Raw genomic sequence first — 19,700 nt, forward strand, 5'->3', positions numbered from 1 at the left:
ATGTGTGTGGGTGTTTACGGGTACAGGTGTGTGGGTGTTTGCGGGTACAGGTGTGTGGGTGTTTGCAGGTACAGGTGTGTGGGTGTGGGTGTTTGCAGGTACAGGTGTGTGGGTGTGGGTGTTTGCAGGTACAGGTGTGTGGGTGTTTGCAAGTACAGGTGTGTGGGTGTGGGTGTTTGCAGGTACTGGTGTGTGGGTGTGGGTGTTTGCAGGTACAGATGTGTGGGTGTGGGTGTTTGCAGGTACAGGGGTGTGGGTGTTTGCAGGTACAGGTGTGTGGGTGTGGGTGTTTGCGGGTACAGGTGTGTGGGTGTGGGTGTTTGCGGGTACAGGTGTGTGGGTGTGAGGTTTGCAGGTACAGGTGTGTGGGTGTGGGTGTTTGCAGGTACAGGTGTGTGGGTGTGGGTGTTTGCAGGTACAGGTGTGTGGGTATGGGTGTTTGCAGGTACAGGTGTGTGGGTGTGGGTGTTTGCAGGTACAGGTGTGTGGGTGTTTGCAGGTACAGGTGTGTGGGTGTGGGTGTTTGCAGGTACACGTGTGTGGGTGTGGGTGTTTGCGGGTACAGGTGTGTGGGTGTGGGTGTTTGCGGGTACAGGTGTGTGGGTGTTTGCGGGTACAGGTGTGTGGGTGTGGGTGTTTGCGGGTACAGGTGTGTGGGTGTTTGCGGGTACAGGTGTGTGGGTGTTTGCGGGTACAGGCGTGGGTGTGGGTGTTTGCGGGTACAGGTGTGTGGGTGTTTGCGGGTACAGGTGTGTGGGTGTGGGTGTTTGCGGGTACAGGTGTGTGGGTGTTTGTGTGTACAGGTGTGTGGGTGTTTGCGGGTACAGGTGTGTGTCGGTGTTTGCGGGTACAGGTGTGTGGGTGTGGGTGTTTGTGGGTACAGGTGTGTGGGTGTTTGTGGGTACAGGTGGGTGTGGGTGTTTGCGGGTACAGGTGTGTGGGTGTTTGCGGGTACAGGTGGGTGTGGGTGTTTGCGAGTACAGGTGTGTGGGTGTTTGCGAGTACAGGTGTGTGGGTGTTTGCGAGTACAAGTGTGTGGGTGTGGGTGTTTGCGGGTACAGGTGTGTGGGTGTGGGTGTTTGCAGGTACAGGTGTGTGGGTGTGGGTGTTTGCAGGCACAGGTGTGTGCAGGTACAGGTGTGTGGGTGTGGCTGTTTGCAGGTACAGGTGTGTGGGTGTGGGTGTTTGCAGGTACAGGTGTGTGGGTGTGGGTGTTTGTAGGTACAGGTGTGTGGGTGTGGGTGTTTGCAGGTACAGGTGAGTGGGTGTGGGTGTTTGCAGGTACAGGTGTGTGGGTGTGGGTGTTTGCAGGTACAGGTGTGTGTGGATGTGGGTGTTTGCAGGTACAGGTGTGTGGGTGTGGGTGTTTGCAGGTACAGGTGTGTGGGTGTGGGTGTTTGCAGGTACAGGTGTGTGGGTGTTTACGGGTACAGGTGTGTGGGTGTTTGCGGGTACAGGTGTGTGGGTGTGGGTGTTTGCGGGTACAGGTGTGTGGGTGTTTGCGGGTACAGGTGTGTGGGTGTGGGTGTTTACGGGTACAGGTGTGTGGGTGTTTGCAGGTACAGGTGTGTGGGTGTGGGTACAGGTGTGTGGGTGTTTGCAGGTACAGGTGTGTGGGTGTGGGTGTTTGTAGGTACAGGTGTGTGGGTGTGGGTGTTTGCGGGTACAGGTGGGTGTGGGGGTTTGCGGGTACAGGTGTATGGGTGTTTGCGAGTACAGGTGTGTGGGTGTTTGCGAGTACAGGTGTGTGGGTGTTTGCGAGTACAGGTGTGTGGGTGTGGGTGTTTGCGGGTACAGGTGTGTGGGTGTGGGTGTTTGCAGGTACAGGTGTGTGGGTGTGGGTGTGTGGGTGTGGGTGTTTGCAGGTACAGGTGTGTGGGTGTGGGTGTTTGCAGTTACAGGTGGATGTGGGTGTTTGCAGGTACAGGTGTGTGGGTGTGGGTGTTTGCAGGTACAGGTGTGTGGGTGTGGGTGTTTGCAGGTACAGGTGTGTGTGGATGTGGGTGTTTGCAGGTACAGGTGTGTGGGTGTGGGTGTTTGCAGGTACAGGTGTGTGGGTGTGGGTGTTTGCAGGTACAGGTGTGTGTGGATGTGGGTGTTTGCAGGTACAGGTGTGTGGGTGTGGGTGTTTGCAGGTACAGGTGTGTGGGTGTGGGTGTTTGCAGGTACAGGTGTGTGGGTGTTTGCAGGTACAGGTGTGTGGGTGTGGGTGTTTGCAGGTACAGGTGTGTAGGTGTTTGCAGGTACAGGTGTGTGGGTGTGGGTGTTTGCAGGTACAGATGTGTGGGTGTGGGTGTTTGCAGGTACAGGTGTGTGGGTGTTTGCAGGTACAGGTGTGTGGGTGTGGGTGTTTGCAGGTACAGGTTTGTGGGTGTGGGTGTTTGCAGGTACAGGTGTGTGGGTGTGGGTGTTTGCAGGTACAGGTGTGTGGGTGTGGGTGTTTGCAGGTACAGGGGTGTGGGTGTTTGCGGGTACAGGTGTGTGGGTGTGGGTGTTTGCGGGTACAGGTGTGTGGGTGTGAGGTTTGCAGGTACAGGTGTGTGGGTGTGGGTGTTTGCAGGTACAGGTGTGTGGGTGTGGCTGTTTGCGGGTACAGGTGTGTGTGGATGTGGGTGTTTGCGGGTACAGGTGTGTGGGTGTGGGTGTTTGCAGGTACAGGTGTGTGGGTGTGTGGGTGTTTGCGGGTACAGGTGTGTGTGGATGTGGGTGTTTGCAGGTACAGGTGTGTGGGTGTGGGTGTTTGCAGGTACAGGTGTGTGGGTGTGGGTGTTTGCAGGTACAGGTGTGTGGGTGTTTACGGGTACAGGTGTGTGGGTGTTTGCGGGTACAGGTGTGTGGGTGTTTGCAGGTACAGGTGTGTGGGTGTGGGTGTTTGCGGGTACAGGTGTGTGGGTGTTTGCGGGTACAGGTGTGTGGGTGTGGGTGTTTACGGGTACAGGTGTGTGGGTGTTTGCAGGTACAGGTGTGTGGGTGTGGGTACAGGTGTGTGGGTGTTTGCAGGTACAGGTGTGTGGGTGTGGGTGTTTGTAGGTACAGGTGTGTGGGTGTGAGGTTTGCAGGTACAGGTGTATCATTGAGGACATCAAAGAAAAGGACCAAAGCTGAGAGCAAAACACTGCAGTTGATGGAAATGGGAAATAAAAACTGAAAGTGCTGGAAAACCCCGGAGCTCTGGCAACCTCTGTGGAGTTAACGTTGTGAGTCAGGCAGCTTTTCTTCAGAACTGAAGAACTCTCATACTCCCTGCACAGATCTTGTAAGGCCTGCTGAGTTTTTCCACATATTTAGCGTTTTTCCAGCATTTTCTGTGTTTATTGAAGATAAAGAGCACCATGTTGGTCAGTGCAGGTTGCTCAGTGGGTAGCGCTGTGTCGGCACTGAGTCCGAATATTGTGTGTTTAAGATTCGTTGCAGAGCCTTGAGCACACAGTCTACACTGCAACTCCCAGTGCCGACACCAAGGGACAGCCGCTCAGCCTTTCACACGATCTCCGTCTGTCCTCTCATATGGATGCCAGGGAAAAAACAGCAGCAGTGTTCTCCACAGTGTCCTGGCTGATACTTATCCCTCTACCAACATCACTGAGACAGATTTAGTCATTGATCATTTTGGTGTTTGTGGGATCTTGCTATTCACAGATTGGCTGCTGCATTTCCGGCATTACAACAGTGACTGTGCTTCAGATGTACACACATGTACACAGGCTCATCTAGATATGCACCAACACTTCCAAGCAAATCTGTTTGCTTAATCTTAACCCATTCACCATCACCCACCACTATTTCTTCATTCATGGGATGTGGGTTTCCCTGGCTGGGCCAGCATTTATTACCCATCCCTAATTGCCCTTGAGAAGATGGTGGTGAGCTGCCTTCTTGAGCCGCTGCAGTTCCTGTGGTGTAGGCACAGTGTTGTGGGTACTGACTCGTGGCAGAGTTTGTCAGTGATTGGGTCCATTGGGATTGTGTACAATGGGAGTGAATGGGAAGGGGTTTGGGTCCATTGGGATTGTGTACAATGGGAGTGAATGGGAAGGGATCTGATCCATTGGGATTGTGTACAATGGGAGTGAATGGGAAGGGGTTTCAGTCCATTGGGATTGTGTACAATGGGAGTGAATGGGAAGGGGTTTGGGTCCATTGGGATTGTGTACAGTGGGAGTGAATGGGGAAGGGTTTGGGTCCATTGGGATTGTGGACAATGGGAGTGAATGGGAAGGGGTTTGGGTCCATTGGGATTGTGTACAATGGGAGTGAATGGGAAGGGGTCTGATACATTGGGATTGTGTACAATGGGAGTGAATGAGAAGGGGTTTCAGTCCATTGGGATTGTGTACAATGGGAGTGAATGAGAAGGGGTTTCAGTCCATTGGGATTGTGTACAATGGGAGTGAATGGGAAGGGGTTTGGGTCCATTGGGATTATGTACAATGGGAGTGAATGGGAAGGGGTTTGGGTCCATTGGGATTGTGTACAATGGGAGTGAATGGGAAGGAGTTTGGAGCGTTGGGATTGTGTACAATGGGAGTGAATGGGAAGGAGTTTGGAGCGTTGGGATTGTGTACAATGGGAGTGAATGGGAAGGAGTTTGGAGCGTTTGGATTGTGTACAATGGGAGTGAATGGGAAGGGGTTTGAGTCCATTGGGATTGTGTACAATGGGAGTGAATGGGAAGGGGTTTCAGTCCATTGGGATTGTGTACAATGGGAGTGAATGGGAAGGGGTTTGAGTCCATTGGGATTGTGTACAATGGGTGTTAATGGAAAGGGGTTTGGGTCCATTGGGATTGTGTACAATGGGAGTTAATGGAAAGGGGTTTGGGTCCATTGGGATTGTGTACAGTGGGAGTGAATGGGAAGGGGTTTGGGTCCATTGGGATTGTGTACAATGGGAGTGAATGGGAAGGGGTTTGGGTCCATTGGGATTGTGGACAATGGGAGTGAATGGGAAGGGGTTTGGGTCCATTGGGATTGTGTACAATGGGAGTGAATGGGAAGGGGTTTGGGTCCATTGGGATTGTGTACAATGGGAGTGAATGGGAAGGGGTTTGGGTCCATTGGGATTGTGTACAATGGGAGTGAATGGGAAGGGGTTTGGAGCAGTGGGATTGTGTACAGTGGGAGTGAATGGGAAGGGGTTTGGGTCCATTGGGATTGTGTACAATGGGAGTGAATGGGAAGGGGTTTGGGTCCATTGGGATTGTGTACAATGGGAGTGAATGGGAAGGGGTTTGGAGCAGTGGGATTGTAGACAATGGGATTGTACACAATCCCAATGGAAGAGTGCCCCTTATCAATCATTAAGTTGGGTATGGGCTGTTGAAGTTGCCACTTTTTGTTTGCTGCTCCAGCTTCTAATCCATGTTTCCCTCTTCATTACAGGCTTCATTCCTCCGAGTACGGCAATTCCGTTACAGAAACAGCTGGAACATGCAAACCAGCAGTCCGGATTCACCGATTCTGTACGTAGTCCTTGTCGTCTAGTTCTCACACACCACCAGTGCATCCAGGGTCGCACAAGCACATCAATCCAAGCACAAGGTTCTTTAGGACAAATGACTCCCCATTGTCCATTATCCCAAAGCATCAAACTCCTTCCCGTTCACTCCCATTGTCTACAATCCCAATGGATCCAAACCCCTTCCCATTCACTCCCATTGTACACAATCCCAATGGATCCAAACCCCTTCCCATTCACTCCCATTGTACACAATCCCAATGGATCCAAACCCCTTCCCATTCACTCCCATTGTACACAATCCCAATGGATCCAAACCCCTTCCCATTCACTCCCATTGTACACAATCCCAATGGATCCAAACCCCTTCCCATTCACTCCCATTGTACACAATCCCAATGGATCCAAACCCCTTCCCATTCACTCCCATTGTACACAATCCCAATGGATCCAAACCCCTTCCCATTCACTCCCATTGTACACAATCCCAATGGATCCAAACCCCTTCCCATTCACTCCCATTGTACACAATCCCAATGGATCCAAACCCCTTCCCATTCACTCCCATTGTACACAATCCCAATGGACCCAAACCCCTTCCCATTCACGCCCATTGTACACAATCCCAACGCTCCAAACTCCTTCCCATTCACTCCCATTGTACACAATCCCAATGGATCCAAACCCCTTCCCATTCACTCCCATTGTACACAATCCCAACGCTCCAAACTCCTTCCCATTCACTACCATTGTACACAATCCCAATGGACCCAAATCCCTTCCCATTCACTCCCATTGTACACAATCCCAATGGACCCAAACCCCTTCAAATTCACTCCCATTGTACACAATCCCAATGGATCCAAACCCCTTCCCATTCACTCCCATTGTACACAATCCCAATGGACCCAAACCCCTTCCCATTCACTCCCATTGTAAACAATCCCAATGGACCCAAACGCCTTCCCATTCACTCCCATTGTACACAATCCCAATGGACTGAAACCCCTTCCCATTCACTCCCATTGTACACAATCCAAACGCTCCAAACTCCTTCCCATTCACTCCCATTGTACACAATCCTAATGGACCCAAACCCCTTCCCATTCACTCCCATTGTACACAATCCCAATGGACCCAAACCCCTTCCCATTCACTCCCATTGTACACAATCCCAATGGACCCAAACTCCTTCCCATTCACTCCCACTGTACACAATCCCAATGGACCTAAACCTTTTCCCATTCACTCCCACTGTACACAATCCCAATGGACCCAAACCCCTTCCCATTACCTCCCACTGTACACAATCCCAATGGACCTAAACCCTTTCCCATTCACGCCCATTGTACACAATCCTAACGGACCCAAACCCCTTCCCATTCACTCCCATTGTACATAATCCCAATGGACCCAAACCCCTTCCCATTCACTCCCATTATACATAATCCCAATGGACCCAAACACCTTCCCATTCACTCCCACTGTACACAATCCCAATGGACCCAAACCCCTTCCCATTCACTCCCATTGTACACAATCCCAATAGACTCAAACACCTTCCCATTCACTTCCATTGTACACAATCCCAATGGACCCGAACCCCTTCTCATTCACTCCCACTGTACACAATCCCAATGGACCTAAACCTTTTCCCATTCACTCCCACTGTACACAATCCCAATGGACCCAAACCCCTTCCTATTCACTCCCACTGTACACAATCCCAATGGACCTAAACCCTTTCCCATTCTCGCCCATTGTACACAATCCTAACGGACCCAAACCCCTTCCCATTCACTCCCATTGTACACAATCCCAATGGACCCAAAACCCTTCCCATTCACTCCAATTGTACACAATCCCAACTCTCCAAACTCCTTCCCATTCACTCCCATTGTACACAATCCCAATGGACCCAAACCCTTTCCCATTCACTCCCACTGTACACAATCCCAATGGACCCAAACCCCTTCCTATTCACTCCCACTGTACACAATCCCAATGGACCTAAACCCTTTCCCATTCTCGCCCATTGTACACAATCCTAACGGACCCAAACCCCTTCCCATTCACTCCCATTGTCCACAATCCCAATGGACCCAAACCCCTTCCCATTCACTCCCACTGTACACAATCCCAATGGACCCAAACCCCTTCCCATTCACTCCCATTGTACACAATCCCAATGGACCCAAACCCCTTCCCATTCACTCCCATTGTACACAATCCCAATGGACTGAAATCCCTTCCCATTCACTCCCATTGTACACAATCCCAATGGACCCAAACCCCTTCCCATTCACTCCCATTGTACACAATCCCAATGGACCCAAACCCCTTCCCATTCACTCCCATTGTACACAATCCCAATGGATCCAAACCCCTTCCCATTCACTCCCATTGTACACAATCCCAATGGACCCAAACCCCTTCCCATTCACTCCCATTGTAAACAATCCCAATGGACCCAAACCCCTTCCCATTCACTCCCATTGTACACAATCCCAATGGACTGAAACCTCTTCCCATTCACTCCCATTGTACACAATCCAAACGCTCCAAACTCCTTCCCATTCACTCCCATTGTACACAATCCTAATGGACCCAAACCCCTTCCCATTCACTCCCATTGTACACAATCCCAATGGACCCAAACCCCTTCCCATTCACTCCCATTGTACACAATCCCAATGGACCCAAACTCCTTCCCATTCACTCCCACTGTACACAATCCCAATGGACCTAAACCTTTTCCCATTCACTCCCACTGTACACAATCCCAATGGACCCAAACCCCTTCCCATTACCTCCCACTGTACACAATCCCAATGGACCTAAACCCTTTCCCATTCACGCCCATTGTACACAATCCTAACGGACCCAAACCCCTTCCCATTCACTCCCATTGTACATAATCCCAATGGACCCAAACCCCTTCCCATTCACTCCCATTGTACATAATCCCACAGGACCCAAACCCCTTCCCATTCACTCCCATTGTCCACAATCCCAGTGGACCCAAACCCCTTCCCATTCACTCCCATTGTACACAATCCCAATGGACTGAAACCCCTTCCCATTCACTCCCATTGTACACAATCCTAATGGACCCAAACCCCTTCCCATTAACTCCCACTGTACACAATCCCAATGGACCCAAACCCCTTCCCATTCACTCCCATTGTACACAATCCCAATGGACTGAAACCCCTTCCCATTCACTCCCATTGTACACAATCCCAATGGACCCAAACCCCTTCCCATTCACTCCCATTGTACACAATCCAAATGCTCCAAACTCCTTCCCATTCACTCCCATTGTACACAATCCTAATGGACCCAAACCCCTTCCCATTCACTCCCATTGTACACAATCCCAATGGACCCAAACCCCTTCCCATTCACTCCCATTGTACACAATCCCAATGGACCCAAACTCCTTCCCATTCACTCCCACTGTACACAATCCCAATGGACCTAAACCTTTTCCCATTCACTCCCACTGTACACAATCCCAATGGACCCAAACCCCTTCCCATTACCTCCCACTGTACACAATCCCAATGGACCTAAACCCTTTCCCATTCACGCCCATTGTACACAATCCTAACGGACCCAAACCCCTTCCCATTCACTCCCATTGTACATAATCCCAATGGACCCAAACCCCTTCCCATTCACTCCCATTGTACATAATCCCACAGGACCCAAACCCCTTCCCATTCACTCCCATTGTCCACAATCCCAGTGGACCCAAACCCCTTCCCATTCACTCCCACTGTACACAATCCCAATGGACCCAAACCCCTTCCCATTAACTCCCATTGTACACAATCCCAACGCTCCAAACTCCTTCCCATTCACTCCCATTGTACACAATCCCAATGGACCCAAACCCCTTCCCATTCACTCCCATTGTACACAATCCCAATGGACCCAAACCCCTTCCCATTCACTCCCATTGTACACAATCCCAATGGACTCAAACCCCTTCCCATTCACTCCCACTGTACACAATCCCAATGGACCCAAACCCCTTTCCATTCACTCCCATTGTACACAATCCCAATGGACCCAAAACCCTTCCCATTCACTCCCATTGTACACAATCCCAATGGACCCAAACCCCTTCCCATTCACTCCCATTGTAAACAATCCCAATGGACCCAAACCCCTTCCCATTCACTCCCATTGTAAACAATCCCAATGGACCCAAACCCCTTCCCATTCACTCCCATTGTACACAATCCCAATGGACTGAAACCCCTTCCCATTCACTCCCATTGTACACAATCCAAACGCTCCAAACTCCTTCCCATTCACTCCCATTGTACACAATGCTAATGGACCCAAACCCCTTCCCATTCACTCCCATTGTACACAATCCCAATGGACCCAAACCCCTTCCCATTCACTCCCATTGTACACAATCCCAATGGACCCAAACTCCTTCCCATTCACTCCCATTGTACATAATCCCACAGGACCCAAACCCCTTCCCATTCACTCCCATTGTACACAATCCCAATGGACTCAAACCCCTTCCCATTCACTCCCACTGTACACAATCCCAATGGACCCAAACCCCTTTCCATTCACTCCCATTGTACACAATCCCAATGGACCCAAAACCCTTCCCATTCACTCCCATTGTACACAATCCCAATGGACCCAAACCCCTTCCCATTCACTCCCATTGTAAACAATCCCAATGGACCCAAACCCCTTCCCATTCACTCCCATTGTAAACAATCCCAATGGACCCAAACCCCTTCCCATTCACTCCCATTGTACACAATCCCAATGGACTGAAACCCCTTCCCATTCACTCCCATTGTACACAATCCAAACGCTCCAAACTCCTTCCCATTCACTCCCATTGTACACAATGCTAATGGACCCAAACCCCTTCCCATTCACTCCCATTGTACACAATCCCAATGGACCCAAACCCCTTCCCATTCACTCCCATTGTACACAATCCCAATGGACCCAAACTCCTTCCCATTCACTCCCATTGTACATAATCCCACAGGACCCAAACCCCTTCCCATTCACTCCCATTGTCCACAATCCCAATGGACCCAAACCCCTTGCCATTCACTCCCACTGTACACAATCCCAATGGACCCAAACCCCTTCCCATTAACTCCCATTGTACACAATCCCAATGGACCCAAACCCCTTCCCATTCACTCCCATTGTGCATAATCCCAATGGACTGAAACCCCTTCCCATTCACTCCCATTGTACATAATCCCAATGGACCCAAACCCCTTCCCATTCACTCCCATTGTAAACAATCCCAATGGACCCAAACCCCTTCCCATTCACTCCCATTGTACATAATCCCAATGGACTGAAACCCCTTCCCATTCACTCCCATTGTACACATTCCCAATGGACCCAAACCCCTTCCCATTCACTCCCATTGTACACAATCCCAATGGACCCAAACCCCTTCCCATTCACTCCCATTGTACACAATCCCAATGGTTCCAAACCCCTTCCCATTCACTCCCATTGTACACAATCCCAATGGACCCAAACCCCTTCCCATTCACTCCCATTGTACACAATCCCAATGGACCCAAACCCCTTCCCATTCACTCCCATTGTACACAATCCCAATTGACCCAAACCCCTTCCCATTCACTCCCATTGTACACAATCCCAATGGACCCAAACCCTTCCGATTCATTCCAATTGTACACAATCCCAATGGACCCAAACCCTTCAGATTTATTCCAATTGTACACATTCCTAATGGAGCAAATCCCTTCTTTCTCTCACCCCACACCTCACTGCACTTCTTGACCCCGTTCAGTACTTCTAACTCTCCTTCTCCTCGCTCCCTTGACTGAACATTTTCACCCACTTGTCCAGTCTGGCCTCAGGGTGACGCTTTGTGTTAACCATCCAACTTTTGCAATGCTCAAAAGAAATGTCCATGCAGTCATCCTCCAAGCTTTCCCTCGGATTCCATGTGTGCTTGGTGCTGAAGCTGATGGTGCCCTTGGCGAATGTTTGGGAGGGGCTGTAATTGACTTCTGTAAATCCAGGATCAAGGGGAAGGGAGAAAAAAATATCACATCAGGATTTCTACTTCAGATCCATAACGCCACTGCACAGGATCGTGTGTGTGTGGGTGCGCGTGTGCGCACTTGGGTTCCTCAAGCCAGAGTCAGGCCCTGGTGTGGAATAATGGGGTTCTTGGTGATTGCTGTGAAGTGCAGTCTGAGGCCAAGACTGGAAACATCGGATGGTGCAGAGGAGGGTTGAATGAGATAGAATCATTGTTTCAGGAAGAGCAGATGATGACACAATATACTGGCGAGGGGATGATGCTATAAGAACTTTGAAGCTATAACCCTCTCCGTTTCGGCACAGATGGTCAGAGAAGATTTAATGCTCTTTTCTTTTATTTCATTCGCTAATGCTTTGACGTTTCTCTCCTTGTCAAGTCTGCGCCCTATGCATCCTCAAGCTCTTCATCCCAACAAAGGCCTCCTCCCAACCCCACCGATCCTTGTCCACATCCAGCAAGGCAAGGTATTGTTCCCCCTTCCACCCAGTCCACCCACCTCCAAACCCCAGGGACAGCCTGTCTTCAAACGGCACTCAGAACAACCGGCTTCCCACCAAGGCTGGCCACTCATTCTGGAACATTTTAAAACTGACCACAGGCTGAACAATGCTGCTGCAATTCAGAGTGAGGGGCAATGCCCAAAACATTCAAACCCAGCTCTTTCTTTACACAATATTCACAGCACGGAAACAGGCCATTGGGCCCATCTGCTCGGTGCTGGTATTTCTGCAACACAACAGCCTCCTCCCACCCCCTCTTCATCTCCCCCATCCTTCTATTCCTTTCTCTCGTGGGTGTATCTGCTCGAGTGCAGCTGTTCACGTCAACCACTCCCTGGGGGAGTGATTTCACATTCTCCCCACTCTCTGGGGAGAAGCTTCTCCGGAATTCCAGATGTGATTTATTAGTGACTCTTATTTTATGGCCCTGAGTTCTGATGTGTGGATGTCTTGTGGCGCAGTGGGTAGTGTCCCTACCCCCTGATCCAGGCACTCCGGGTTCAAGTCACACTCCACGATTTGAGTATCAACCTGTAAATCCTTCCAGCACACGCCAACAGCAGGCGGTAAGAGCAGGAGAGATTCCTGGTCAAGCCACGTGATGGGAAGAATGTTGAAGCCTCTGCTGTCGCTATCTATAGCTCTGGCCTACAACATGAATGTAAAAGTGTATGTTACCACAGCAAGTTGGCTGGATGGCAAATGTGGATCAGATTGGTGCCAACAGCACAGAGTTCTGGCTGTGGATTCGGGACCTGCCTCTCCTTGCCCTACCTGCTATGGGTCAGACCTGCCTTTGGGCAGAAAACTGGAGGAGTAGTAGATCTGGTCTCCCCACAAGTGCAAACATCTTCTCTCGTTCTATCCTATTCATAAACCCCTTCAAAATCTTACAGACCTCCACGTGATCACCCCTCAGCCTTCTCTGTTCTTTCTAATCTGTTGTCTTTTCTGATGTTTCCAGAAGCCATGTCTTTCCGGAACGTTCCACCTTACTCTCTCGACTCTGGTCCCACTTGTGGTGAAGGAGAATCACAGTTAGAAACCGTAAGCAGACAGGAGCACAGGGACAGTTTTGCATGGAAGCGAGAGAGGGAGGTCGGTGAGCCAGTGCAGACAGAGGGAGGTCGGTGAGCCAGTGCAGACAGAGGGAGGTCGGTCGGTGAGCCAGTGCAGACAGAGGGAGGTCGGTCGGTGAGCCAGTGCAGACAGAGGGAGGACGGTCAGTGACCCAGTGCAGACAGAGGGAGGTCGGTCGGTGAGCCAGTGCAGACAGAGGGAGGTCGGTCAGTGACCCAGTGCAGACAGAGGGAGGTCGGTCGGTGAGCCAGTGCAGACAGGCAGAGGTCGGTCGGTGACCCAATGCAGACAGAGGGAGGTCGGTCGGTGAGCCAGTGCAGACAGACGGAGGGAGGTCGGTAAGACAGTGCAGAGGGAGGGAGGCAGATGAGCCAGTGCAGACAGAGGGAGGTTGGTGAGCCAGTGAAGATAGAGGGAGGGAGATTGATGAGCCAGTGCAGACAGGCAGAGGTTATTGAGCCAGTGCAGACAGGTGGAGGTCGGTGAGCCAGTGCAGACAGGGGGAGGTCGGTGAGCCAGAGCAGACAGGGGGCGGTCAGTGAGCCAGTGCAGACAGGGGGAGGTCAGTGAGCCAGTGCAGACAGGTGGAGGTCGGTGAGCCAGTGCAGACAGGCGGAGGGAGTTGAGCCAGTGTGGACAGAGGTGAGCCAGTGCAGACAGGCGGAGGGAGTTGAGCCAGTGCGGTCAGAGGTGAGCCAGTGCAGACAGGCGGAGGGAGTTGAGCCAGTGCGGACAGAGGTGAGCCAGTGCAGATACCCCACTTTGCTCTTGTCCTTTCTTTCCTCTGGAAGCCTCAGCCCAGCCCTGCAACATGAAAGCTGCAATCTCTAATCACCAGATTTTTTTAGTGTGGGCTTGTCGGGTAGAGACCAGAGATAGGTCCAGTATTCCACAGCCACCGGATTTACTGACCCCACCAGCATCAGCACTTTGCATCGTCCCCTTTTAGCTTCCCAGCTGAGAATAAAAACACTCCCCACCCCCCTCGACTGACCCCTCTGGTAATCTATCTGCACACGTCCAAGCTAAGCAAGGTGAGAATCTACCTCTTCCACCATCACCCCTACCTCTGCAAAGGCCAGGCAGATTTAACAAGGACAGGAGGATCCCACACACATCCTATAGCTCAGCCCGAGGATTCTGGAGGAGGGTCAGGGTTCTTTGCCCCCCCGTCCCCCACCTATCACGATCGTCTGTGGATGTAGATTGCAAACAGCGCTCTGCGGGAGCTATGATAATGAGAAAGTGCGAGTTCAATCAGAGTTCAGACTGTGTGCTTACAGATGTTATAGCGTTCCCATTTCAGTGAGGCCTCTTCTCATATCTTCCAGGCTGCGTTAGCCTATGTCCACCCACAGAGACCAGCATCGCCTGGGGGCTTTCCTCACGGGACACCCCCTCAGCAAGCCCTCCCGGTGAGTAGCTCTCGATAAGTGGGTGCCTCACATCGCTAGCGGTTTACTGATAGCTTCTGCCAGGGTTTGTTGGTGGGCAGGTACCAGTCAAGAAGCATTGCATGAACTAGAAACTGGTACAGTAACAAGTTCTTTTCAAAGCTCTTTTCAAAGGTTTTGCTGAGGCAATGCAAAGAGACATCTTTACTCTGTATCTAACCCCGTGCTGTATCTGTCCTGGGAGTGTTTGATGGGGACAGTGTAGAGGGAGCTTTGCTCTGTATCTAACCCCGTGCTGTACCTGTCCTGGGAGCGTTTGATGCGGACTGTGTAGACGGAACTTTACTCTATATCTAACCCCATGCTGTACCTGTCCTGGGAGTGTTTGATGGGGACAGTGTTGAGGGAGCTTTACACTGTATCTAACCCGTGCTGTACCTGTCCTGGGAGTGTTTGATGGGGACAGTGTAGAGGGAGCTTTACTCTGTATCTAACCCTGTGCTGTACCTCTCCTGGGAGTGTTTGATGGAGACAGTGTAGAGAGAGCTTTACTCTGTATCTAACCCCATGCTGTACCTCTCCTGAGAGTGTTTGATGGGGACAGTGTAGAGGGAGCTTTACTCTGTATCTAACCCCGTGCTGTACCTGTCCTGGGAGTGTTTGATGGGGGCAGTGTAGAGGAAGCTTTACTCTGTATCTAACCCCGTGCTGTACCTGTCCTGGGAGTGTTTGCTGGGGACAGTGTAGAGGGAGTTTTACTCTGTAAGTTTATTATGCTGCGCTCCAGTTGTTCGTGACATTGGACGGAAACCTAATTCTGTGTTGGTAACTTGGTCTTAATCTACAGCTTCCTTTTCTAGATGCTAAGTTACTGGATCATTTCTGACTGAGGTCTCTGCTTGTGTCTTTACCAGACTGGTTTCCAAACGACAAGTCAGGCAGCTCCCCGACATGCCTACCTGCAGCACAGTCAAGGACAGCGTTACTACCATCAGTAACCCTCCAGGAGGCACTTGGATCACCACCTTCCCCACCCCTCTCCCCCCATCTCACCTCCGTGTCTGGGAGAATGGGGAGGAGGAGGAGATCCTGATCAAATTATCACAGTGAAGACAGACACCTCTGAATCATGGAATGTTAGCCATTGTTTCTCTATACAAATAGTGGCTAGTTTGTGTCTCCTAAGTGATCTCAGTTTTGAGACATGATCTGAATGGGGAGGAAGGGGTGAATTTTAAATTGCAGTGATCAGCAAACTCCCACCCTAGCAGGGAAAGGCAGTAGGTGTGTGGTTTCTTTTCTGTTTTGAGTGGTGATGCTTTAGCTACCATTGGGTCCCACATGGAAGTTGCTGAATTGTTATTTCCTGATGTGTCCTGGACGAGGATCTGAGTAACTGAAGGTTTGGATGTTTCTTTGCTGTATTGTTGGAACACTCTTGCCTCTGGAATGCCATGCAGTGCTCCCCCTGCTCGCCCTCTGACTTCTTGTTACTCTGCAAGTTCCCGAGAAGCTTTCTCCTTCCTGATTTTACCCCTCCCTCTTTAAGTCAAGTGCGGCTGCCGGAGGGAACTGTAGTTTGAGAGTGTCGGCAGGATTTCAACTGCATTAGGGCACCTGACCTAGTCCTCAATGAGCTGTTCTCAATGGCTGGATTTGGATTGGTTCCCCCCAGGGTGGTAACGTCCCCTCCACTGCTGCCTTGTACTGAGTGACAGCCGCTGAGGGTCAGACACTTTGTCACCATCTCCGGATCACCTGACACTTCACAATGAGTGAAGTGTATTCAGAAATGCAGCACAGTTTGCCCACCTGAGATTCCCCAGTGAGAGAAATGACTGGATAATATGGCACTTTTGGAAGCGTTGGTTGAGGGATAAATATTGATTGGGGAGAATTCCTCTCACATTCCTCTAATCCTGACCCGGGATCTTTCCCATCTAGCTGAGGGGTAGTCCAGGGGCCTTGGTTCAAGTTCCCAGCCGGAAGAGGTGATGTCAGTCAGTGCAGCACTCTCCCTGAGCACTGCATCAGCAAAGGCAGATTTCAAATCCTGGACAAGTCTCTGGAGCGGAGCTTGAACTCACGTTCTTCCACCTCAGGGGCATGAAAGCTGAGGAGGGAGGGAGAAGAAGCTGCAAAAGGTTGGACAGATGTCGGAGAGAGATTTGATATCTAAATGAGATTGATGCTGAAATTGTTGGATTTTTTGCCTCAATTTTGGGCAGTAAACTGACACCAAAACTGCCTCCAAATTTGGGACCAGCCTGACTGTCTCACTGAGAAAGGGCAATGGTACAACTGCTGCACTTCTGCAGTAGGAGTCATCACTTCTGAGTTTGAAGCTCATGCACTTTGTAGAGTCAGTAAAAGGTAGAGCTTTACTCTGTATCTAACCCCGTGCTATACCTGTCCTGGGAGTGTTTGATGGGGACAGTGTACAGAGTGCTTTACACTGTATTTAACCTTGTGCTATACCTGTCCTGGGAGTGTTTGATGGGGACAGTGTAGAGGGAGCTTTACACTGTATGTAACCCCGTGCTGTACCTGTCCTGGGAGTGTTTGATGGGGACAGTGTAGAGGGAGCTTTACTCTGTATCTAACCCCGTGCTATACCTGTCCTGGGAGCGTTTGATGTGGAGTGATGCTCCTCAAGCTCTCTGACCAATTATTTCTCTATCAGAGATACCTCTGTTCTCTGTGGAACATGGCTGATGACCTTACCCGTCTATACTGCTCAAGTTATGAGTGCTGCAGAATCTATCTACTCTTTGTAAGTTTAAATGGATGATTGCCTGAATCGTACTCTAAGGTGTTGTGCGCTGAGTTGTTGCTGCCCTGGCCTTTCACTATCAGGGTGAAGTCCCTCTTTCTGGCTCTGCTGCGGGTGTCGACCAGTTGCTGTACTGACAGCCCTTATCTGGTCTTCGCCATGAAAGCCACAAGGACAATACTGAAAGGGTGTGCGGTGAGATACACGTCGAGGAACTCAGCCTGATCTGATTTCTCAACCCTGAAACAACACAGGAGACTATTCAGCCCATCGTGCCTCTCCTCTGCCGGCTCTTTGAATTAGTTCCCCTCTCTTCCTGCTCTTTCCCCGCAGTCCTGCAAGTGTTTCCTTTTCAACTATTTAACCAACTCCTTGTGGGATCTGTTTCCACCATCCTTTGGAATGCAGACTGTTTGCAATCGTTAAATGTATAACTTTTAACAAAATGTTTGTTTTCCACTAAGAAAAGTTATAAAATGTGGTGGCTTTGTTATGATACTTGAAGCAATACTCGGAAAGTAAATATCATTCTTCAAAGTGAACGCTGGTGCCTCTGTGTTTATGGTCAGTGTGGATGGGAGAGCTGGTTACACAACGCAGGTCACTGAACAAATAAACGACTGATTCTGGAATGGAGAGTTTCACTTGTTAAGAAAGACTGAATAAGCTGTTTCCACTTGGAAAGTTCAGGATGAGGGATGACCAGCTGGAAGATTGATAGGGTTGACATAGAGAAGTTTCCATTTGTAAGGGTATCCAGGGCTGGGGACCATCAGTATAAGACAATCACTAATAAATCCAGTCAAGAATTCAGGAGAAACTCCTTTACCCAGAGTGGGGAGAATGTGGAACTCACTCCCACAGGGAGTGGTTGAAGTGAATAGTATAGTGTTATGATCCGGTTAGGGACATTTGTAAAGTAGACAAAATTTGAATTCTCAGTTAGTTACTAAGAACAAAGCCACAAGATTCCACGGCTTTAAACAAACAAGAATTCTTACGATATAAGAGTCAATAAAGCAAACAGTCAATACTATCTATCTTATAGTCCAACAGACAGATTGTGGTCAAACACATCACACATTGCATGTTAAAAGGCAGACCCAACTAGACAGGTCTAACAAATATTTCAGCAACCTACCCAGATATCAGTGATCACTGTGAGTCACCGAAACCCTTTAAAACTCCGTGTCCCTCATGAGGGATTAAAGTTCCTCTCTGTCAGACATCCAGCCTCTGATTTACCTCAACAGCTGCTCCAGTTCAGATTGCCCCAATGACTGCTCGTGTCCCAGTTGCTCAGTCTCTTCTCCCCAGACTGTGTCCCACTGGATTCACAAGACTGCACCCCAGCATGTAATTACTGACATCATTCCAGCTCTCTAGCTGCTCTGAGCAGTACAGCACTCCTCGTGGAATTTCCTTTGTCCCCAGTTATCCAGCTGCTCCTGCACTTCCCCGAGCTGCTGCTGCGTTGAGCTCGCCTCTCCAGCTCCCGACTCACCTCGTCATGAGGGCTCATTTTGCACCGCGTGCTGCTCCTGCGGGGCTGTGTTTCTGCGCTAAATACCCAGTCACCTTTGCACCATCTCCCTCGCCGTCAAAGGCGACCTGGGTCTGAGCGTGTCCCTGCAGTGCTCTGCACTTGTACTGGAGCCCTGAGTATGGAAGGAGTTGTAGTCTTCAGCCTCTGCCTCAAAAGCACCAAAAGAAAAATCCAGAAATATAGATTCCTTCACAATATATTTAAGGACAAACAAGATAAACACAGGAGGGAAAAAGGAATAGAAGAATATGCTGATAAGGAATAGAAGAATATGCTGATAAGGAATAGAAGAATATGCTGATAAGGAATAGAAGAATATGCTGATATGAAGAATATGCTGATATGAAGAATATGCTGATAAACTGTCCACTCAACAGATCCCTGGGATGGTGGGGGGTTATCCTACGAGGAAAGGCCTGTATCCATTGGAGTTTAGAAGAACGAGAGATGATCTTATTGAAACATTTAAGACCCTGAGGGGATTTGAGAGGGCGGATACAGGGAGGATGTTTCCCCCTTGCAGGGGAGACAAGAACCAGGAGACATTTTAAAATAAGGGGTCTCCCATTTAAGATGGAGATGAGAGGAAATTTTCTCCGAGGGTTGTGAATCTTTGAACTCCGTTCCCTAGAGAGCGGAAGAGGCTGGGCCAAGGAATATTCTTAAGGCAGAGGTAAAGAGATTCTAGACTAACACAGGAGTCGAACGTTATCATAGCAAATATGGAGTTGAGTCCGCAGTCAGATCAGCCAGGATCTTTTTGAATGGTGGAACAGGCTGAAGGGGCTGAATGGCCTACTCCTGCTCCTAATTCGGATGTGAGATGAAGGGGGTTGGGAGGAGGCTAATGTGGAATGTA

The 19,700-nt window shown here is 50.1% G+C and overlaps 1 protein-coding gene across 9 annotated transcripts in view; it reads left to right on the forward strand.

The window, feature by feature from the left end:
• gps2 (G protein pathway suppressor 2) overlaps positions 1-17,837 on the forward strand; it is a 36,960-nt gene extending 19,123 nt beyond the window's left edge. For 6 of the 9 annotated variants that reach the window (XM_041181347.1, XM_041181349.1, XM_041181350.1 and 3 more), the window contains 3 exons: positions 5,382-5,461; positions 14,460-14,543; positions 15,437-17,837. In XM_041181347.1, coding sequence (XP_041037281.1) covers positions 5,382-5,461; positions 14,460-14,543; positions 15,437-15,520 — 248 coding nt within the window. In that variant the 3' untranslated portion in view covers positions 15,521-17,837. Of the gene's footprint in view, positions 1-5,381; positions 5,462-14,459; positions 14,544-15,369 lie in introns of all 9 variants that reach the window. The other 3 variants (XM_041181354.1, XM_041181352.1, XM_041181351.1) reach the window with 2 other exon arrangements.
• Positions 17,838-19,700: the final 1,863 nt, after the last annotated feature.

The sequence above is a fragment of the Carcharodon carcharias genome (genome assembly GCF_017639515.1).
Source record: "Carcharodon carcharias isolate sCarCar2 chromosome 33 unlocalized genomic scaffold, sCarCar2.pri SUPER_33_unloc_1, whole genome shotgun sequence".
Lineage (NCBI taxonomy): Eukaryota > Metazoa > Chordata > Chondrichthyes > Lamniformes > Lamnidae > Carcharodon > Carcharodon carcharias.